This window comes from Quercus suber, unplaced genomic scaffold (genome assembly GCF_002906115.3).
Source record: "Quercus suber isolate HL8 unplaced genomic scaffold, Cork oak 2.0 scaffold_7, whole genome shotgun sequence".
In the NCBI taxonomy this organism is placed as follows: domain Eukaryota; kingdom Viridiplantae; phylum Streptophyta; class Magnoliopsida; order Fagales; family Fagaceae; genus Quercus; species Quercus suber.
This window is the reverse complement of record NW_027069473.1, coordinates 3,086,957-3,110,576: the sequence shown is the minus strand read 5'-3', so window position 1 is coordinate 3,110,576 and position 23,620 is coordinate 3,086,957. Positions and strand designations below refer to the sequence as shown.

Sequence of the window (23,620 nt, the reverse complement as noted above, 5' to 3'; positions counted from 1 at the left end):
TTCAGCAGCTTTATTCCATGCATCTTCTGTGGACCAAAATTGTTGAACATGAGTTTTCTGTGTACAAGAATACATACCAGAATCAATTCAACACCTTAAAGAAATCAACTGAGGGTTGGGGGGAGGGGGGGGGGGGGTGGCAAGGTTACAATGGCAACGTTGACTTCTAAAAGTTCTACAATATGTTGTATCAAGCCAAGCTTATTAGAGATGATTATACAAACAAAGAGGCAATGCAGCATAATACATGAATCCAATGATATAAAATATGCTAAGCATACTACCAAAGCATAATAAAATATAAAGGTAACAGATACAGTTTTTTTTTTTTTACTGAATAACAGACATCTCCCTACACTTTATTGTTTCAATGAAATGAAATCTTTGCCTCACAAAAAAGTAAATGTTCACATGTCAAGTTCCTACTGTTATGAACTCAAATTGAACATAAAAATCACCATATAAAAATAATTGGGAAGAGAAGTTAAAACAAAGTCCAAAGTCAACTATTATAATTTTTGTCTTTTTTTTCCTGTTAGTTAAAATTGCAGATGGAAAACCTCAATCTAGTATTTTTAAATTTTCTAACAGAGAGGTGTGCAAATGATTTTCAGTTGATTTTGATGACAACCAACAAGTAAAAAGACTAACAATGGGTGTCTACCTTATAATCCAGTAAGCTGTTGAAGTCACCGGCATGGAAGCTTCAAGTTAGGAAACCATAAAAAACAACATTAAAATAATTTATGTCATCAATTACTTCTCAAGTTAGAAAATAGCATCAAAAAAATTCATGATGTTAACAAACTACAACAAATATTAGAATATCAGGTTCACTGAAAGACAGTGAAAGAGGCCATAGTCATATACTGACCTTTAAATTTGTACAAATAAAAAGCCAACTTATTAGAGAATGGACAAGTCAAAACATTGCAGTGAAGTCAACGCAATGGTAATAGGTAGAAGAGGATTTATACATAAAAATAATATATAAAAAAAACTAAAGGGATTGAATGAAACAAAAATTTGAAGGTCTACAAACACTATACAGAAAAATATGTTGCACACATGCACTACATTAAAATTCAAGTTTAGAACAATACAAAAGCAATATCACAGCAAAATAAGTGAACAAGAAATACGGTATAGTTTATTCCAAAGTAAAAAGTTAGGAAAAAGGACATTTGAGAGAAAATACTATTTTAGATTATTTTAAGCTAGCTTAGAAGAGGAACCAAAAGGCTATCTTGATATTTGGCACAGGGTGAATCCTGGACCACTCTTTGCTGAAGTACATGACCACTATTTGGGAAATGAAGAATAACCAAAAAATCTGAGAAGTATATGAAAAAAAAATTTAGTAAATAGCAAACTAAACTGAAAGTAAGAAAAGGAACCAACAAAAAAGGATTCATAAAAAGGTTGAAATAATTCATACATGATGTTAACTGACAAGAAAGGATTCGTGACGTTAACAAGCCATGACGGAGTTTAAAATTCCAGGCTCACTTAAAGACAGTATCAGAGGCCGCAGACATATATTCAACATTATCCCTTATAAGGATGAACGTGATATTGACCTTTAAAATTTGTACAAATAAAAGGCCTACTTATTTGATAACAGACAAGTCAAAACATTACAGTGAAGCCAATGCAATGGTAACAAGTAGAAGAGAATTTTATGCAAAAAACTAGGAAAAAAAAACATTGATAGGAAATTTTACCAACACAACGAAGCAGTGAAGGATTGCAATGTAAAACCAACAATCCCAAACTTCGTATTTCAAATTTAATTAGCCCATGTCTGGTATTCAAATAATTCATGACATTAACAAACCATGACGGAGTTTATAATTCCAAGCTCACTTAAAGACAGTGGCAGAGGCCATGGTCATATATTCAACATTTTCCCTTATAAGGATGAAACGTGATATTAACCTTTAAAATTTGTACAAATAGAAAGCCGACTTCTTTGATAACGTACAAGCCAAAACATTACAGTGAAGTCAATGCAATGGTAACCAGTAGAATAGAAATTTAAACATAAAAATAATTATAAAAAAACAAACTAAAGGGATTGAATGGAACAAAAATTTGACAGTCAACATATACTATATAGCAAAATACGGTGCACATTTGCACTGCATTAAAATACCATTTTGAAACAAAATAAAAGTGATATCACAATAAAATGAGTGAACAAGAAATATGGTAAGTGAAAACCAAAAAAAAAAACTACTTTATTCCAAAGTGAAAAGTTAGGGATAAGGAAATTTGAGAGAAAATACCAATTTTAGATTATTTTGAGCTAGCTTAGAATAGGAACCAAAAGTTTTTCTGGCTATTTGGAACAGGGTGAATCCTGGACCAGTCTTTGCTGAAGTACAAGACCACTATTTTGGAAATGAAGGATGATCAAAATCTGAAAAGTATATGACCAAAAAATTTAGTATATGGCAAACTAAATTGAAAGTAAGAAAAAGAACCAAAAAGAAAGGATTCATAATAGGTTTGTGAAAGAAAGAAATCAAAAGAGAAGAAGATGAGATTGAAAGAACTCACAAAGATCAATGAAAGATCTCAATGAGTTTTCTGTGCAAAAGAAGACATACCATAATCAATTCAACACCTTAAATATACCAATTTACAATGACAACGTTGACTTCTAAAAGTTCTACAACATGACGATGCTACAATTGAATCAAGCCAAGCCTATTAGAGATGATTACACAAACAAAGAAGCAATGTCACCATACTACCAAAGTATAATTAAATATAAAGGTAACAGATACACTTTTTTTTTTTGCTGAATACAGATATCTCCCAACATTTTACAGTTTTAATGAAATGGAATCTATGTCTCACAACAAAGTAAATGTTCACATGTCAAGTTCCTACTGTTATGAACTCAAATCAAATATAAAAATCACCATAAAAAAATAATTAGGAAGTGAAGTTAAAACAAAGTCCAAAGTCAATTACTATAATTTTTGTCTTTTTTTTTTCAAGTTAGTTAAAAATGCAGACGAAAAACCTCAATCAAAGCTAGTATTTTTAAATTTTCTAATAGAGAGGTGTTCAAATGATTTTTAGTTGATTTCGATGACAACCAACGAGTAAAAAGACTAACAATAGGTGTCTACCTTATAATCCAGTAAGCTGTGAAGTCACACCAGCATAGAAGCTTCCAGTTAGGAAACCATAAAAAACAACATTAAAATAATTTATGTCATCAAGTTGGAAAATAGCATCAAAATAATTCACGATGTTAACAAACCATGACAGAGTTTAAAATTCTAGGTTCACTGAAAGACAGTGTCAAAGGCCATAGTCATTTACTCAACATTTTTTCTCATAAGGGTGAATGTGATACTGAACTTTAAAATTTGTACAAATAAAAAGCCTACTTATTAGAGAATGGACAAGTCAAAACATTGCAGTAAAGTCAACACCATGGTAACAAGTAGAAGAGAATTTTATCCATAAAAATAAAAAATAAAATAAAATAAAATAAACTAAAGGGATTCAATGAAACAAAAATTTGAAAGTCTACATACACTATAAAGCAAAATATGTTGCACACTTGCACTACATTAAAATTCAAGTTTGAACAATATAAAAGCAATATCACAATAAAATAAGTGAATAAGAAATATGGTATAGTTTATTCCAAAGTAAAAAGTTAGGAAACAGGGTATTTGACAGAGAATACCAATTTTAGATTATTTTGAGCTAGCTTAGGATAGGAACCAAAAGTTTTTCTAGATATTTGGAACAGGGTGCTGGACCACCCTTTGCTTAAGTACATGACCACTGTTTTGGAAATGAAGGATAGCCAAAATCTGAGAAGTATATGAACAACAAATTTAGTAAATAGCAAACTAAATTCAAAGTAACAAAAAGAACCATCAAGAAAGGATTCATAATAGGTTTGTGAAATAAAGAAATCAAATGAGAAGCATATGAGAATGAAAGAACTCACAAAGTTCAAAGAAACAAATGCATTGGAACCAAATGCATGAATGATATATACATATTGGAGTAAATTAGCGCTTCATTATTAGAAGAGAAGAGAGGATTGGAGAAAACTTAGCTATCTTATAAACTTCCATGATCTTGGCCCCCACGCTCCCAACCACGGCCACAGCCACCACAACCACGAGCAGGAACAGCTGGTTTCAGGAATTCATTAATGTTCATCGACTGCAAACAAAACATATGTATTATATGAGAACACCATACTGAGATAAACCCTGGATCCACCCACCGCCATCCACTTCTGCACTACATGGATATAATGGCTGAAGGAAAAGAACGGAAATATAAATAAAACAGAGAGACCGCATGACTACGGTGCAGAGAAGAAAGCGTGTAGATACTATTCCCCTAACAAAATGAATCAAGCATCACAGCGGGAACATAAATTTTGACCATGAAAGAGTACGCTTTAGCTGCCATGCATCAAATATCAGGAGTGATATAAACATGATTTAGATATAGTTGAATTAGGGACAGACTTACTAACCAAAGTAAAGAACTGATTTAATATTGTTAATATAAAATGTTAGACAGAAAATAACAAATCGGCAATGCAAATACATATTTAAGCTTTTGTTTCTTGGTATGTAAACACATATATATCAGCCAAGAACAATTATCACAGAAATGAAGAGATCTAGAAAAAAGTAAGGGAACTGAACATATTGCATTCAAGGGAATGTCATAAGTTACCTTCCGAGCTTTGTCGTCTTTTTCAAGGCTATTTCTCTTCTTAAGCTTCTCCTCAGACTTCTGGATTAACGTTAGAAAAGCAACATGAAACCATTCAAACATAACATACAACCAATGAAAAAAAAAAAAAAAAAAAAAAAAAATCAAACATAACATACAACCAATGAAAAAAAAAAAAAAGACTACAAACTAGTTTACCCACCGGTTTGATGACAAGGCTGTCATTTTTCTTTTTCTTAACAAGTTGCAATGACTCAAAATCCGTATCAAGAGTGACCTTTCTCTGCACAGTCTTTCTCAAAGTGCGCCTTCAACAGACCTACAAATCCCAAAAGGTAAAGAGAAAACATATTAAAGTACCTTGGCATCAGTTCTAATCAAGTTGGTTATTTTCCCAGATGCAAACTCCTCGGCCCACGCCATCTTTTTGAGTTAGACTTCAAAATCTAAGGAACGTGTCCACCTTCAAAAGGTAGAAACCATAACAGCTTCAGTGCTTGCTGAAATTTTATTTAAACTGACTTCATGAACCAGTAAAACTGACCTCCCGATCCAAACAAGAAAACAAAAAACAGCAAGACATTCACTCACCCAATTTCTCATTCTTATACAAGTCAACTCCATTTTCCCGCAACAAATTCACTCTTATAAATATAGCAATTATGACCCATGAACTATTACAGTATCAACTCAATAAATACACGGCGAGGCTGTTTGTCACCAATAAGTGAAGATTTCAAGAAACGCTGAGACCAAGAATGAGCATGTGGACTTCAGGCTGTAATAGTAATGAATCCAATATTCAAAATTTCCACGTTATCCTGAAATTTTCAATTTTAAAAAATTAATAGCTAAAAATTTGACGCAAGAAAATAGGCTAGTAATCAGAAATTGGAAAAGAAGCAAGACAATTGCAAACAATCAAGAACAGATTTAATTACTATACTTTTGGCAACTTTTTAAGTGTTAGTGACAATTTGCAGAAACAAAAATTTAAGTAGAACCAAGCCAATTGGCAGCAATCACAAAAAATTAAATTATATTAAGCTTTTATCGACTTTTTAGAAGTGATTGCAGATAAGTTCAAAAAGAAGGGTAGAATTTTTCAAGTGTTACAACAGTGCTTGGTGAGATTAATATCTGCTACTTATTTCAAAAGCCATTAAACCAAGTTTAGAAAATAACCAATTATGAAGTAAATTGGAACACATAATTCAAATGGAAAGAGAAAGAAAACCCGAAGTGTCTTGGCAATACTTGTAATCGAGTAAATTACTTTCCCAGTCGTAAACTTCTAGCAAGCTTCATGAGTTAGACATATAAATCACAGCAATCTGGCCACCTTCAACAGACCTACAAAATCAATTACCTATCTTTTCAAATTTATAATTGACTTAAGATACATTAAAAAATCCACTAAAATCAGAAGCACAAACATACCATTACTACTATGATAGTCAGACACCAAAACTTGGCTCGCAAGTTATGATAGGTTAACAAAAAACTAACCTCATGAGTTGCAAGCCGTTGAGTTTGCAAAGGAAAGCTGAAGGACCACAGGCTAAGCTGAAGCATTTGGGAATAAATACAGCAACAAGAGAAAAACACAATATATGATACAGATTTGGGAATGTAGAGACCAAATATGGATATCAGTACCCTATGAAAAATTTCATCATTTGACTGTAGAGATTATTTCCTCATCACTGTCATTAGGAGATACTTGCAATTTACCCTAATATTCACTAAAGTTTCTTAAAGGCAAGATGCCAAAAAACATGAGAAATCACAAAAACTGAATATTATCAACTCAATAACAGATTAGCACAACAAGGAAAAAGGCATGATCATAAAATGGGTCAAACGTAAATCTTAAAATGAACTACATCAAGAAACTCATGTAATGTTAACCTAGCTCCCATATATAATTGAATTAACTAAAAAACATATACTCATAATGGAATCAACTAAAAAACATATACCTAGCTTCATTCTGTATTGGATATGGTGAAAACGAAAGATAATCAAGGCTGAATATAGGTCTTAACAATCAACTCATGTTTGGGTTTGGAACTGTTAAGTTCTTGTACTTTTGCTTATTAATGTCAATATTAAAAATTATGTTCAAAAGCAGTGGAATAGACACATTTTCATAGTGTTAGTTGGGTGACCTCCTCAACCCTGTCACTAACAAAACTTCTCTGGAGCATAAAATCAGTTTACGAGTACTCTTGGGATTAAATGATCTTAATACAAGTTACAGATATCCACCTCAAAATTCTAAACGGCCCCCTACTGTTCAAATTGCTCTCAAGTTAAAAGCGAATAATTGCACAAAAGTGCCACAAAATCTGAAAATAAAGACAGCAACAACCAATGCTCTCCGCTGCTTTTTCCTTCTTATGCATCTTAATTTGTTCTTAATTTGAGAGCAATTGGAATGACAGGGGACTATGTGAAACCCTGAGACACATTAGGAGATACTTGCAATTGACCCTAATATTAAATCAAAGGCAAGATGCCAATGAACTCTAGCTCAATTGGCACTTCCTCCCCCTGAAAGTGTCAAGAGAAGGGTGAGGTCATGGGCTCAAGACCCATTGCATGCATGTGTAACATACCTACCAATCAGAAAACGAAATAAATGAAGTTTATTTAAAGGAAGATAACAGTGGAGTGGCAGACTCTAGTTTTTAAGTAGACAAGCTTTTAAAACCCAAACCAACAACGGGTTATTGACCCAAAACAAAAACAACCAATTGCTCCATGTCCATTTGAAAAGAATCTGCCTAAAAATTTCAAAACTTAAGAACAAAATCACTATAAGCACATAAAATTACTAAAAGAACCATTCAAGACAGAAACATTTGGCTTACTCATCCTCTTTTGAATAATTAAGATGCTAGGGGATTCAACAAAGTCTGCAAATTAGGTTTACATATATTTATTGTGCAGCATCTTTGAATGGTAGAGGAAAATCATAATTTTTTATTATTTTGATAAGTAAGAAAGACACAGAAAATTATAATATTAAACTTAGATTTGGCTTAGATGACAATTAGTTAGCAACATCATAGTTAGAAATAACTAAAAAGTCAAATAACAACCAGATATCATTGAAACCATAGCAATTCTAAACCAATCTACTAATCCAATAAATAGCCATACAAAATTAATTTAGGAAAAAACCATATACAAAACACAGCCACAACAGACTAATAACAAAAAGAAACAGTTTAAGAATAACAACAAAGATACTAACGGTACAAATTTATTCAAAACCTATCAACATCTAAATTATTAAACAGCACTAACAAAGCAATAAGCAACTTCTCAAATTCCATAGTGGAGGAATTTATGAGCATCAAATAGTGGAAGAATGACTGATCTAAAATAAATCAAGAATCCACAACAATAGTTTTTTGATAAGTAAGAATCTGCAACAATGCCTGAAGCAGAGGAGACCCAGATCAGCTAAGATCACAGTTGGCTTAAAAACAGCTATTAAAATCACCCAATTAGGTAATGCATGCTTCATTTTCCCGCAATTTCTTACTTAAGTCAAAAAAAAAAACTTACACATTTTTTTTTCTATTAATTTTGTGCATAATTATAATTAGACAAAGAGTGAGACTACGATATTTTAATGAGACAACTAGAAAACCAACCCTAGAATCAATCCTTTCACTACCTTCATTGTTGCAACAACTTCAACAAAGCCTTAGGAAAGTAGTAGTATGGATTCTTGAATCGACATTTTCCACTATTTGTTATATGTCTAAACATGACCATACTTTTTCTTTTTAATCTTTCTTATAGGCATTTCATCAAAGACATGGAAACATATGCCTGACTCAGATTGAGAACATCTTCCCAAAAACCACTTTGCTTGGCAGCAATCTATAGCACAAGAGAGAATTTCATCAAACGCATGGAAACATACACCTGACTAAGATTGAGAACATCTTCCCACAAACCACTTTGCTTGGCAGCAATCTATAGCACCAGGGACATCAGCAAAAACCGCTTAATATAACAATATATTAAGCATATTTTTAAACCAATAAAAAAGGGGTGCTGCACGATTTGCTTGACATATACTCTAGCACTTGGTCAAACATTTTGAGGGTCTCGTTGCAAAGGTTACTGATTTTGACTCGTTCTTCCAAGCATAGATTGAAAAGAGAAAATTACAAAGAGAAAGATCATAAAATATTATAACACTGACCTCTGTAAAGTCTAGAAGTTAAGCTAATTTGTGAATTAGTAAAGAAGGAAACACCTTCATAACCAAACCAAATATAAAATTTCCAAGTAACAAAAGAAAAGGAAAAAAAAAATTAAACTAAACAAGCCCTCTTATAAATGAAAGCGTATGCAGCCAACTACAGCAACAATAGAAGAGACCAATTTGCAAACTAAAAATAAGTAAATAAATAAATAAAAAATAAAAATGTCAATTAGAAGAACAAAGTAATTAACCCAGCAAAGAAGTTTTTGACAATTGTTTTTGTAGAAAGTAAATAATTTAACCTACCGAGAGAAATAAATTTTTGTTGACAAAAGTAATTACACAAATTATAAAATTTCACAAAAACAATAAAATAAATGAGGACAATAAAAGTCACACAAAGTAATGAGAGAGAGAGAGACTTCGGAATACCTTGGTGTCATTGCCATTGTTTCTATTGTAGATGCTTGGAGAGGTTGTGGCTACGGCTCATGAACAATTGTCCCCAATTCTGGCAAAGCATGGTTTGAACAATAGATACACATATATAGACCAAAGAAGCATAGAGTCGGGGAAAAAAAATACAGTTTCAGATCAGTCACACTCAAACAAAAAGACAATTTTAAAATCAAACAAATGAACCACAATACAATGAACTTTGATGGGAAATTTTACAAACGCAATGAAGTAGTGAAGGAAGGATTGCAATGTAAAACCAACAAACCCAAACTTTGTATTTCAAATTTCATACGCTCATTTTGATTTTGGTCTGACCTCCTAAGTATCCCAGTTCCCTGTACACGTTAAAGATATAAATACAGCAACAAGTGAGAAACAGAATATATAATACAGATTTGTGCATGTAGACACATAATATGGTTATCAGAACCCTATGAAAAATTTCATCTTCTGGTTTTGTGTAGATTATTTCCTCATCACTGTCATTAGGAGATACTTGCAATTTACCCTAATATTAATCGAAGTTTCTTAAAGGCAAGATGCTAGTGAGCCCTAGCTCAATTGGCACTTACTCCACTAGCAAGTGCCAAGTGGAGGGAGAGGTCATGGGCTCAAGACCCATTGGGTGTGTGTATAACATACCAATTGAAAAATAAAATAAAATAAAGTTCATTTAAGACAAGTAACAATGGAGTGGGGGGCTTTAGTTTTTAAGTAAATGTTAGAATTTATAGAGAGAAACAACAAGAGCAAGAATAGAAGGTGAGACAACCTTAATATGGGTCATATTCAATTTGGTGTCACCCATCCAAAACCAACCCAATGCCATTCATTAAGCAATGGGAGTTGAACATATATAAAGTAAACTATTCCACATATCTAACTATATGGCAATCCTACAATTTTAGATGCGGAGCAATCACAATTGATTCGCCTTCACCAATGTATAGCAAAAATATATATTCATATCAGGAGAGACAACAGTAAGATCAGGCATTGTAGAACTACATACACCAAACCAATGAAAACAAGGAGAGAAATCTAACAGCAGGTATTGTAGGGATATAGAAGTATTTGCCCCTTGCATTACATCTTCACAAGTTTAAAGCAGTCACGAGAGAAAAAATGCCATCATCTTCATTTATGCTCATGCCAGGAGCAAAGGAAGAAGAACTCACACAAATACTTTTAACCCCCACTGGCTTACCTGTCAATATTTTGAAAAACCATACCAAACAACAGTCGATATCATAGATTACAAAAGTAAAATATCACATACAAAAGCACAGGTCAATAGAGAACCTCCTTAACATATGGTACAAACAGCAAATTTAAACGGGCCAGGCAGCAAGATTAAAAATAAGAATGATGAACGAACGGAGAAAAAAGAATTACAGGTATACTAAAAGTCATTTGTAGAAAGAGCATACCATTCAGCTCCAGCACTGTTGTCAACTTGCTCTGCAGTCCCAATATCACCACCACGGTTTTCCTTCGCTTCAGTATCATTAGACACTTCACCTCTTCTATTATTACATCCAGATTGTCTATCATAAGGACGGTTATCTTGTCCCCTGAAACCATGATTTCCCCTACCATTACCCCTTCTACCACCACCAGAACCCCAATTCACATTTCTAGGTCTCTCATCAGATTGAGCCTCACTTTCACGACCTTTACCCTAAAACTCATTCTGTTCCACACTGCCACCATCATTTGTATCCTGGCCTGGCTTATCAGATGGATAACTGTTCACAAAATCTTGGTTCTCACTTCCAAACTAATGACCTTCACTAAATCCCCTCCCGCTACCATGGCCTCTTCCCCTACCTCCCCCTCTCCCTCTGCCTCCACTGACACAACATGCCCCTGCACCTGCCAAACATCCCCTACTGCATATACAGCATCAGCTCCTTCAGTCCTCTGGAAACTATTTTCCCTTCCATTGTGCCCATCATAACCACTACCTCCTTCATTATTGGGCTAATAGCCATCAGATCCCCTGTTACTCCGTTGATAACCATTCCACCTTCCATTGTTACTCTGATATCCATCAGCCCCTCCGTTATAACCACTACCCCCTCCATTATTGGGCTGATAGCCATCGGATCCCCTGTTACTCCATTGATAACCACTCCATCCTCCATTGTTACTCTGATATCCATCAGCCCCTCCATAATTACATTGAGAACCATTCCCACCTGGTCCAGACCTTCCAGAACCATGACTCTGACCCTGCTTGTCTGACTGCTTTTTATTTACTACAAAATCTCTTCTTGTAACTGCAAGTTGGAAATTTAAAAAATAAATAAATAAGTACAGAGTATAAGTGAACCACTCTTAAACATTTCAACAACAGGCATCATGTGGAGAAAAACATAATAAACAGAAGGTTAAATCCTGTAATTCCCAATCACAATATACTGTTTCAAGAATAACACAATATTAGAATGTTGTGTCAAGAATTATATACTGTTTCAAGAATAACACATCATTGAGTCATCGACTCAGAATAACAAATCCCAAAACATAATGCAACTTTAATTTCACAAATCAATATATAATTCCTGCACACAATACTCCTTTTCACAAATCATTTCAATAAATAACAAATGAAAGGCAAAGACATTTAGTGGTTCTAGGCCAGGAAGAAATCCACCTTAACATTTAGTCACTCTATTAGGAATAGATCCACTACAGGCACAGGTTGAATGGACCCTGGATACAATGAATAATGCTGTTGAGGATCCATAGCCAACCCCAAAATTTGGGAACAAGTCTTTACTTGTTAGTGTTGTATTTACAGGATTAAAAATCAATGAGATTAACAATAACAAAACACAAACTTACAAAACCAAAAAAAATATTCAACCTATTCGGCACAAATATCACCCCAATTTTTCTTTCTTTCCATTAATCCAGTAAGCTGTTGAAGTCACCAGCAAGGAAGCTTCAAGTTAGGAAACCACAACAAATGACATTAAAATAATTTATGTCATCAATTACTTCTCAAGTTAGAAAATAGCATCAAAATAATTCATGACGTTAACAAACTACAACAAAGATTAAAATTCTAGATTCGTTGAAAGACAGTGAGAGAGGCCGTAGTCATATACTCACATTTTTTCCCATAAGGGTGAACGTGATACTGACCTTTAAAATTTGTACAAATAAAAGGCCAACTAATGGACAAGTCAAAACATTACAGTGAAGTCAATGCAATAGTAATAAGTAGAAGAGGATTTATACATAAAAATCACATAAAAAACTAAAGGGATTGAATGAAACAAAAATTTGAAGGTCTACATACACTATACAGCAAAATATGTTGCACATTTCCACTACATTAAAATGCAAGTTTAGAAAAATATAAAAGCAATAACACAGCAAAATAAGTGAACAAGAAATATGGCATAGTTTATTCCAAAGTCAAAAAGTTAGGAAAAAGGACATTTGAGAGAAAATACCAATTTTAGATTATTTTTAGCTAGCTTAGAATAGGAACCAAAAGGCTCTCTTGATAGTTGGCAAAGGGTGAATCCTGGACCACTCTTTGCTGAAGTACATGATCACTATTTTCAAAATGAAGGGCTACCAAAATCTGAGAAGTATATGAAAAAATAAAAATTAGTAAATAGCAAAATAAATTGAAAGAAAGAAAAAAACCGACAAGAAAGGATTCATAATAAGCTTGTGAAATAAAGAAATCAAATGAGAAGCAGATGAGAATGAAAGAACTCACAAAGTTCAATGAAACAATTTCATTGTAACCAAGTGCTACCTATGGCTTTCAACATTGATACAATGATACCAACACATGAAAACTACATATAAATAAATAGGTGTGCAAATGATTTTTAGTTGATTTTGATGACAACCAACAAGTAAAAAGACTAACAATAGGTGTCTACCTTATAATCCAGTAAGCTATTGAAATCACCAACATGGAAGCTTCAAGTTAGGAAACCATAACAAAAGACATTAAAATAATTTATGTCACCAATTGCTTCTCAAGTTAGAAAATAGCATCAAAATAATTCATGGCATTAACAAACTATGATAAAGATTAAAATTCCAGGTTCATTGAAAGACTGAGAGAGGCTGTAGTCATATACTCACATTTTTTCCCATAAAGGTGAACGTGATACTGACCTTTTAAAATTGTACAAATAAAAGGCCAACTTTTTAGAGAATGGACGAGTCAAAACATTACATTGAAGTCAATGCAATAGTAATAAGTAGAAGAGGATTTATACATAAAAATAATATATATTTACTGGATGAATGAATGATATATATTTATTGGATTAAATTAGTGCTTCATATTAGAAGAGGAGAGGATTTGAGAAAACTTAGCAATCTTATAAACTTCCATTATCTTGGCCCCCACGCTCCCAACCATGGCCACAGCCACCATGAAAAAAAGGCAAAATATCACATACCAATCGAAAAATAAAATAAAATAAAGTTCATCTAAGACAAGTAACAATGGAGTGGGGGGCTTAGTTTTTAAGTAAATGTTAGAATTTATAGAGAGAAACAACAAGAGCAAGAATAGAAGGTGAGACAACCTTAATAGAAGTCATATTCAATTTGGTGTCACCCATCCAGAACCACCCCAATGCCATTCATGAAGCAATGGGAGCTGAACATATATAAAGTAAACTATTCCGCATATCTAACTATATGGCAATCCTACAATTTTAGATGCGGAGCAATCATAATTGATTAGCCTTCACAAATGTATAGCAAAAATATATATTCATATCGGGAGAGATAATAGTAAGATCAGGCATTGTAGAACTACATATTGTAGGGATATAGAAGTATTTGCCCCTTGCATTACATCTTCGCAAGTTTAAAGCAGTAGCGAGAAAAAAATGCCATCACCTTCATTTATGTTCATGCCAGGAGCAAAGGAAGAAGAACTCACACAAATACTTTTAACCCCACTGGCTTACCTGTCAATATTTTGAAAAACCATACCAAACAACAGTCGATATCATAGATTACAAAAGTAAAATATCACATACAAAAGGACAGGTCAAATAGAGAACCTCCTTAACATATGGTACAAACAGCAAATTTAAACAGGCCAGGCAGCAAGATTAAAAATAAGAATGATGAACGAACAGAGAAAAAAGAATTACAGGTATACTAAAATTCATTTGTAGAAAGAGCATACCATTCAGCTCCAGCACTGTTCTCAACTTGCTCTGCAGACCCAATATCACCACCACGGTTTTCCTTCGCTTCAGTATCATTAGACACTTCACCTCTTCTATTATTACGTCCGGATTGTCTATCATAAGGACGGTTATCTTGTCCCCTGAAACCATGATTTCCCCTACCATTACCCCTTCTACCACCACCAGTACGCCAATTCACATTTCTAGGTCTCTAATCAGATTGAGCCTCACTTTCGCAAACTTTACCCTAAAACACATTCTGTTCCACACTGCCACCACCATTTGTATCCTGGCCCAGCTTATCAGATGGATAGTTCACAAAATCTTGGTTCTCACTTCCAAACTCGTGACCTTCATTAAATTCCCTCCCTCTACACGGCCTCTTCCCCTACCTCCCCCTCTCCCTCTGCCTCCACTGACACGCACACACCCCTGCACCTGCCAACCATCCCCTACTGCATTTACAGCATCAGCTCCCTCAGTCCTCTGGAAAATATTTTCCCCTCCATTGTTCCCATTATAACCACTACCCCCATCATTATTGGGCTGATAGCCATCGAATCCCCTCTTACTCCGTTGATAACCATTCCGCCCTCCCTTGTTACTCTGATATCCATCAGCCCCTCCATTATTGGGCTGATAGCCATCGGATCCCCTGTTACTCTGTTGATAACCACACCATCCTCCATTGTTACTCTGATATCCATCAGCCCCTCCATAATTACGTTGAGAACCATTCCCACCTGGTCCAAACCTTCCAGAACCATGACTCTGACCCTGCTTGTCTGACTGCTTTTTATTTACTACAAAATCTCTTCTTGTAACTGCAAGTTGGATATTTAAAAAATAAATAAATAAGTACAGAATATAAGTGAACCACTCTTAAACATTTCAACAACGGGCATCATGTGGAGAAAAACATAATAAACAGAAGGTTAAATCCTGTAATTCTCAATCACAATATACTGTTTCAAGAATAACACAATATTAGAATGTTGTGATTCCCTTACACATCATTGAGTCATCGACTCAGAATAACAAATCCCAAAACATAATGCAACTTTAATTTCACAAATCAATATATAATTCCTGCACACAATACTCTATTTCACAAATCATTTCAATAAATAACAAATGAAAGGCAAAGGCGTTTAGCGGTTCTAGGCCAGGAAGAAATCCACCTTAACATTCAGTCACTCTATTAGGAATAGATCCACTACAGGCACAGCTTGAATGGACCCTGGATACAATGAATAATACAGTTGAGGATCCATAGCCAACCCCAAAATTTGGGAACAGGTCTTTAATTATTGGTGTTGTATTTACAAGATTAAAAATCAATGAGATTAACAATAACAAAATACAAACTTACAAAAACAAAAAAAAAAAATATTCAACCTATTCGGCACAAATATCACTCCAATTTTTCTTTCTTTCCATTAATCCAGTAAGCTGTTGAAGTCACCAGCAAGGAAGCTTCAAGTTAGGAAACCATAACAAATGACATTAAAATAATTTATGACATCAATTACTTCTCAAGTTAGAAAATAGCATCAAAATAATTCATGACGTTAACAAACTACAACAAAGATTAAAATTCCAGGTTCATTGAAAAACAGTGAGAGAGGCCATAGTCATATACTCACATTTTTTCCCATAAGGGTGAACGTGATACTGACCTTTAAAATTTGTACAAATAAAAGGCCAACTTATTAGAGAATGGACAAGTCAAAACAATACAGTGAAGTCAATGCAATAGTAATAAGTAGAAGAGGATTTATACATAAAAAAACTGAAGGGATTGAATGAAACAAAAATTTGAAGGTCTACATACACTATACAGCAAAATATGTTGCACACTTGCACTACATTAAAATACAAGTTTAGAAAAATATAAAAGCAATAACACAGCAAAATAAGTGAACAAGAAATATGGCATAGTTTATTCCAAAGTCAAAAAGTTAGGAAAAAGGACATTTGAGAGAAAATGCCAATTTTAGATTATTTTTAGCTAGCTTAGAATAGGAACCAAAAGGCTCTCTTGATAGTTGGCAAAGGGTGAATCCTGGACCACTCTTTGCTGAAGTACATGATCACTATTTTCGAAATGAAGGATTACCAAAATCTGAGAAGTATATGAAAAAAAAATTTAGTAAATAGCAAACTAAATTGAAAGTAAGAAAAAAACCGACAAGAAAGGATTCATAATAAGTTTGTGAAATAAAGAAATCAAATGAGAAGCAGATGAGAATGAAAGAACTCACAAAGTTCAATGAAACAATTTCATTGTAACCAAGTGCTACCTATGGCTTACAACATTGATACAATGATACCAACACATGAAAACTACATATATTAGAATATCACGATGGAATTTATTATAAGTAAAAAGTTAGAAAATGTCATGAGAAGGAAGAGTAGACTATTCACATCACTGATATATACTTATTGGATTAAATTAGTGCTTAATATATTAGAATAGATGAGGGGATTTGTGAAAACATAGCGATCTTATAAACTTCCATTATCTAGGGACTAGATAAAAACTCCCTAGATTATTTAAAACTTTCCTTCGGCTGAACATAATAGACATGTCCCGAGTGATTGCACATTGAGACAACAAATTTATTGACCTATAAGATAGTCAAAAACAAAAATATTTGGGGAAACTGAAGACACAAAGGATGAAATTTGGAGAAATTAAGAAAATATTCCTATGTTGTTGGAAAGGAGAGTGTAGGAGAAGAAAGAAGGATGAGGTCGGTGAAAACTTACTGGTCATCCACCTTAACAATGTAAATGATCTTCAAATTGCTTTGTGCTTAATACATTCTTCAACATAGATATTTTGAATGTGAAAAATCCAAGACAACTCAGCACCGCTCCCCTTTGCACATCTTTCCTTTAATTTGGGGCTATTACAGATATTCAGCTCTTCGGTTGGCTTCAAAGTGGGTTAAAAGCTCCACAAAATTTTTTTCTGCAGCAGAACAACATTTTCCTCCCCCAGCCCATGTGTTGTTAGTTTTGTATTTTTTTTTTTTCCTGCTAAAAACTTTTTTTAGCTTTTCAACATCCTAGGCTGCTAGACTTTTCTTTATCATCCTAACTTTTTAGTCCTTTGAACTATTAGTTCGTTCGTTATATTCCATGTCAGCAAATAAAAGCATCATTTAAAAGGACATTTCACACTGTTCAAGCTAAGCTATCAATGATTTTCATATCAAAAGGTGTCAAACTATAATTCATCAATCTGACTGTACTCAATCTATACGTTGTTTTGGTTACATATGAACACATATATGGAGTTAAAATTGAAAATCCTTGCAAAGACTAAACATTTTGTTCATGTAGATATGCACATTGGCAACAAAATGCAGTCTCTATAACACACACACACACACACACACCCCTGTATATATATAGATAAACTGAATTTGGACGTGTACAACAACAGTTTGAGTTATTTATATATACAAATCCCAAAAGGTATACCTTGGCATCAGTTCTAATCAAGTTGGTTATTTTCCCAGATGCAAACTCCTCGCCATCTTTCTGAGTTAGTCTTCAAAATCTAATCAACGTGTCCTTCAAAAGGTAAAAACCATATATAGATATATTAGAACCATCAACACCTTCAGTGCTGCCAGAAATTTTATTTAAACTAACTTCATGAACCAGCAAAACTGACCTATCAATCCAAACAAGAAAACAAAACACAGCAAGACCTTCACGAACCCAATTTCTCATTCTTATACAACTCCATTTTCCCACAATAGATTCACTCTTATAAATATAGCAATTATGACCCAGCCCAAATCAACAAACTTCATTGCCAAGAACTGATCCATGAACTATTATAGCATAAACTCAATATATACAAGGCAAGGCTATTTGATAATAATAAGTGAAGATTTCAAGAAACGTTGAGAGCAAGAATGAGCATGTGGACTTCAGGGTTTAATATTGATGAAGCCAATATTCAAAATTTCCAAATTTTCCAGAACTTTTCAATTTTGAAAAATCAATAGGTAATAGTTTGATGAAAGAAAATAGGCTAGAAATCAGAAATTTGAAAAGAAGCAAGACAATTGCTAACAATCAAAAAATATATAATTACTATACTTTCTTAAGTGTTTCTGATAATTTGCAGAGACAAAAATTTAAGCAGAACCAACCCAAATGGCAGCAATCACAAGAATTTTAATAATATTTTGCTTTTAGTGACTTTTTACAAGTGATTGTAGATAAGTTAAAATATTGAAGAAGAAGAGTAGAATTTTTCAAGTGTTGCCACGGTGGTGGGTGGGATTAATTTTAACTACTTATTTCAAAAGCCATTAAACCAAGTTGCAGAATTTATACATTTCATCAATGGCATCCAATTAAGTAATCATACCATGAATATTCTCACCCATTACAACTATAAGAGAATAGAAGAGGATACAGGGCAGTATGAGTAGACTTATTGAGCATTGAACTGAATTGGGTTTAGTAAATAACCAATTATGAAGTAAATTGTGAATGCATAATTCAAATGACTAGAGAAAGAAAACCTGAAGTACATTGGCATCACCTGTCATCAAGTAAATTATTTTCCCAGTTGTAAACTTCTAACGAGCTTCATGAGTTAAGATACATTAAAAAATCCATTAAAATCAGAAGCACAATCATACCAATACTACTATGATAGGAAGACAGCAAGACTTGGCTCACAAGTTATGATAGTTTGACAAAAAACTAACCTCGAGTTGCAAGTTGTTGATTTTGCAAAGGTAAGCTGAAGGACCACAGGCTAAGCTGAAGCATTTGGGAATAAATACAGCAACAAGAGAGAAAAACAAATATATGATACAGATTTGGGAATGTAGAAACATAATATGGTTTCAATAACCTATGGAAATTTCATCTTCTGACTTTGTAAAGCTTATTTCCTCATCACAGTCATTAGGAGATACTTGCAATTCACCCTAATATTAATCAACGATTCTTAAAGGCAAGATGACATGGGAAACCCCAAAAACTGAATATGATCAACTCAATAACAGATTAGCAGTATAAAAGGGGTGCCGCATGACGTGCTGGACATACTCTAGGAATTCGTCAAACATTTTGAGGGTCTCATTGCAAAGGTTACTGATTTTGACTTGTTCTTCAAAGCATAAATTGAAAAGAGAAACTTACAAAGAGAGGGATCATAAAATATTAAAACACTGACCTCTGTAAAGTCTGGAAATAAAGCTAACATGTGAGTTAGCAAAGAAGGAAACACCTTCATAACCAAACCAAATATAAAATTTCCAAATAACAAAAGAAAAGGAAAAAATAATTTTAAACTAAACAAACCCTCTTACGAATGAAAGTGAATGCAGCCAACTACAGCAACAATAGTAGAGACCAATTGCCACACTAAAAAAAGTAAATTAAATTAAAAAATAAAAAAGTCAATTAGAAAGACAAAGTAATTAACCCAACAAAGCAAGTAATTGACAATTGCTTTTATTGAAAGTAAGTAATTTAACCTACCGAGAGAAATAATTTTTTGTCGACAAAGTAATTACACAAATTATTAAATTTCAGAAAAACAATAAAATAAACGAGTAGATTAAAAGTCAAGCAAAGTCATGAGAGATAGAGACTTCAGAATACGAAGGTGTCATTCCCATGGTTACTATTGTTGATGCTTGGAGAGTTGTGGCTACGGCTCATGAACCGTTGTCCCCTATTCTGGCAACGCATGGTTTGAACAATTAATACCCATATGTTAGACAAAAGAAACATAGAGTAGGGAAAAAAAGTATACAGCATCAGATCAGTCACAAACTCTAACAAAAAAAAATTGAAAATAAAACAAATGGACCACATTACAATGAACTTTGATTGGAAATCTTACCAACTTAATGAAGTTGTGAAGGATTGCAATGTAAAACCAACAATCCCAAATTTTGTATTTCAAATTTCATCAGCTCACTTTTCTTTTGGTCTGACCTCCAAAGTATCCCTGTTCCATGTACACGTGAAAGACATATATTTGTCCGTGCCGTGTATATATAAGTAAAAAATTTATTGATCAACCAACAAGTATAAAGACTAACTATAGGTGTCTACCTTATAATATAGTAAGCTGTTGAAGTCACCAGCATGGAATCTTCAAGTTAATTTGTTCTTAATTTCAGAGCAGTTGGAATGACAGGGAACTATGTGAAACTCGGAGACAAATTACAATATACTTGCTATTGACCGTAATATTAAATTAATGTTTTGTTAAAGCCAAGATGCCAACGAGCTCCAGCTCAATAGGTACTTCCTCCCCTTGAAAGTGCCAGGTGGAGGGTGAGGACAGGGCACAAGATACATTGTGTGAGTGTCTAACATACCAATTGAAAAATGAAATAAAATAAATTTTATTTAAGGCAAGATTACACTGGAGTGGGAGGCTCTAGTTAAGTAATCATACCATGAATACTCTCACCCATTACAAATATAATAGAATAGAAGAGGATATAGGGCAATATGAGTAGACTCACTGAGCATTGAACTGAATTGGGTTGAGTAAATAACAAATTATGAAGTAAATTGTGAACGCATAATTCAAATGGAAAGAGAAAGAAAACCCGAAGTGCCTTAGCAATACTTGTCATCAAGTAAATTATTTTCCCAGTCGTAAACTTCTAGCAAGCTTCATGAGTTAGACATAGAAATCACAGCAATCTGGCCACCTTCAACAGACCTACAAAATCAATTACCTATCTTTTTTTCAAATTTATACTTGACTTAAGATACATTAAAAAACCCATTAAAATCAAAAGCACAATCATGCAATTACTACTATGATAGGCAGAAAGTAAGACTTGGCTCACAAGTTATGATAGGTTGACAAAAAACTAACCTCATGAGTTGCAAGCCGTTAAGTTTGCAAAGGAAAGCTGAAGGACCACAGGCAAAGCTGACGCATTTGGGAATAAATACAGCAACAAGAGAGAAACACAATACATGATACAAAATTGGGAATGTAGAGACTGAATACGGTTATCAGTACCCTATGAAAAATTTCATTTTTTGACTATGTATAGATTATTTCCTCATCAGTGTCATTAGGAGATACTTGCAATTGACCCTAATATTAATCGAATTTTCTTAAAGGCAAGATGCCAAAAAACATGAGAAACCACAAAAACTGAATATTATCAACTCAATAACAGATTAGCACAACAAGGAAAAAGGCATGATCATAAAATGGGTCAGATGTAAATCTTAAAATGAACTACATCAAGAAACTCATGTCACATTAACCAAGCTCCCATATATAACTGAATTAACTAAAAACCATATACTCATAATTGAATCAACTAAAAAACACATACCTAGATTCATTCTGTATTGGGTATGGTGAAAAGGAAAGATAATCAAGGTTGAATACAGGTCTTCACAATCAACTCATGTTTGGGTTTGGAACTGTTCAATTCATTGTACTTTGTGAATATAAAAAATTATGTTCAAAATCTGTGGAATAGACATAGTGTTAGTTGGGTGACCTCCTCTACCCTGTCAGTAACAAAACTTCTCTGGGGCATTAAATCAGTTTACGAGTACTCTTGGGAATAAACGATCTTAACACAAGTTACACAGATATCCACCTCAAAATTCCAAATGGCCGCCTACTGTTCAAATTGCTCTCAAGTTAACAGAAAATTATTGCACAAAAGTGCCACAAAATCCGAAAAGGAAGACAACAACAACCAAAGCTCTCTGCAGCTTTCTCCTTCTTATGCATCTTAATTTGTTCTTAATCTGAGAGCAGTCGGAATGACAGGGGACTATGTGAAACTCTGAGACACATTAGGAGATACTTGCAATTGACCCTAATATTAAATTGAAGGCAGATGCCAATGAACTCTAGCTCAATTGGCACTTCCTCCCCTTGAAAGTGTCAAGTGGAGGGTGAGGTCATGGGCTCAAGACCCATTGCGTGCATGTGCAACATACTAATCAGAAAACGAAATAAAATAAAGCTCATTTAAAGGAAGATAACAGTGGAGTGGGGGGCTCCAAACCAACAACTGGTTATTGACCCCAACAAAACAACCAATTGCTCCATGTCCATTTGTAAAGAATCTGTCTAAAAATTCTAAAACTTAAGAACAAAATAACTATAACAGCACATAAAATTACCTAAAGAACCACTCAAGACAGAAGCATTTGGCTTACTCATCCTCTTTTGAATAATTAAGACGTTAGGGGATGGGACAAAGTCCGCAAATTACGTTTACATATATTTATTGTGCAACATCTTTGAATGATAGAGAAAAATCATAGTTTTTTTTTTTTTTTGATAAGTAAGAAAGATAGAGGAAATTATAATATAAAAACTTAGATTTGGCTTAAATGACAATTACTTAGCAACATCCAATAAGTCAAATAACAACCAGATATCATTGAAACCATAACAATTCTAAACCAATCTACTAATCAAATAAATAGCTATACAAATTTAATTAAGGAAAAAACCATATACAAAACACAACCACAACAGACTAATAACCAAAGGAAACAGTTTAAGAATAACAACACAGATACTAACCGTACAACTTTATTCAAAACCTATCAACAACATCTAAATTATTAAACAGCACTAACAAAGCAATAAGCAACTTCACAAATTTCATAGTAGAGGAATTTATGAGCATCAAATAGTGGAAGAATGACTCATCTCAAATAAATCATGAATCCACAACAATGGTTTTTTGAAAAGTATGAATCTGCAGCAATGGTTGAAGCAGAGGAGACAAAGATCAGCTAAGATCACAGTTGGCTTAAAAACAGCTATTAAAATCACCCAATTAGGTAGTGCATGCTTCATTTTCCCACAATTTCTTACTAAAGTCAAAACAAATTTTATAGATGTTCCTTTTTCTATTAATTTTGTGCATAATTATAATTAGACAAAGAGTGAGGCTACGATATTTTAATGAGACGACTTGAGAACCATACCCAGAATTAATCCTTTCAC

The 23,620-nt window shown here is 33.6% G+C and overlaps 1 protein-coding gene and 1 long non-coding RNA gene across 2 annotated transcripts; both read right to left on the bottom strand.

Annotated features, from left to right (window-relative positions):
• Window positions 1-178: 178 nt before the first annotated feature.
• LOC136068032 (uncharacterized) lies at window positions 179-11,745 on the bottom strand. Its single transcript, XR_010629423.1, has 3 exons — window positions 5,989-11,745; window positions 4,934-5,552; window positions 179-4,791 (listed from the first exon to the last, which is right to left on the bottom strand). It is a non-coding gene; the product is annotated as an uncharacterized LOC136068032 (long non-coding RNA).
• A 2,833-nt stretch (window positions 11,746-14,578) lies between these two features.
• On the bottom strand, window positions 14,579-15,627 carry LOC136068237 (uncharacterized). The gene is made up of 3 exons (XM_065775131.1): window positions 15,621-15,627; window positions 15,049-15,434; window positions 14,579-14,821 (listed from the first exon to the last, which is right to left on the bottom strand). The coding sequence occupies exons 1-3, from the start codon at window positions 15,625-15,627 to the stop codon at window positions 14,579-14,581; spliced, it is 636 nt and encodes a 211-aa protein (XP_065631203.1).
• Between the last annotated feature and the right edge of the window lie 7,993 nt (window positions 15,628-23,620).

Excerpts from the sequence above, each read along its gene's own strand:
- LOC136068237 (XM_065775131.1), bottom strand. Across the intron at positions 14,822-15,048 it reads CAGTAGGGGATGGTTGGCAG|AGACCTAGAAATGTGAATTG; the intron begins GTGCAGGGGTGT and ends CAATCTGATTAG.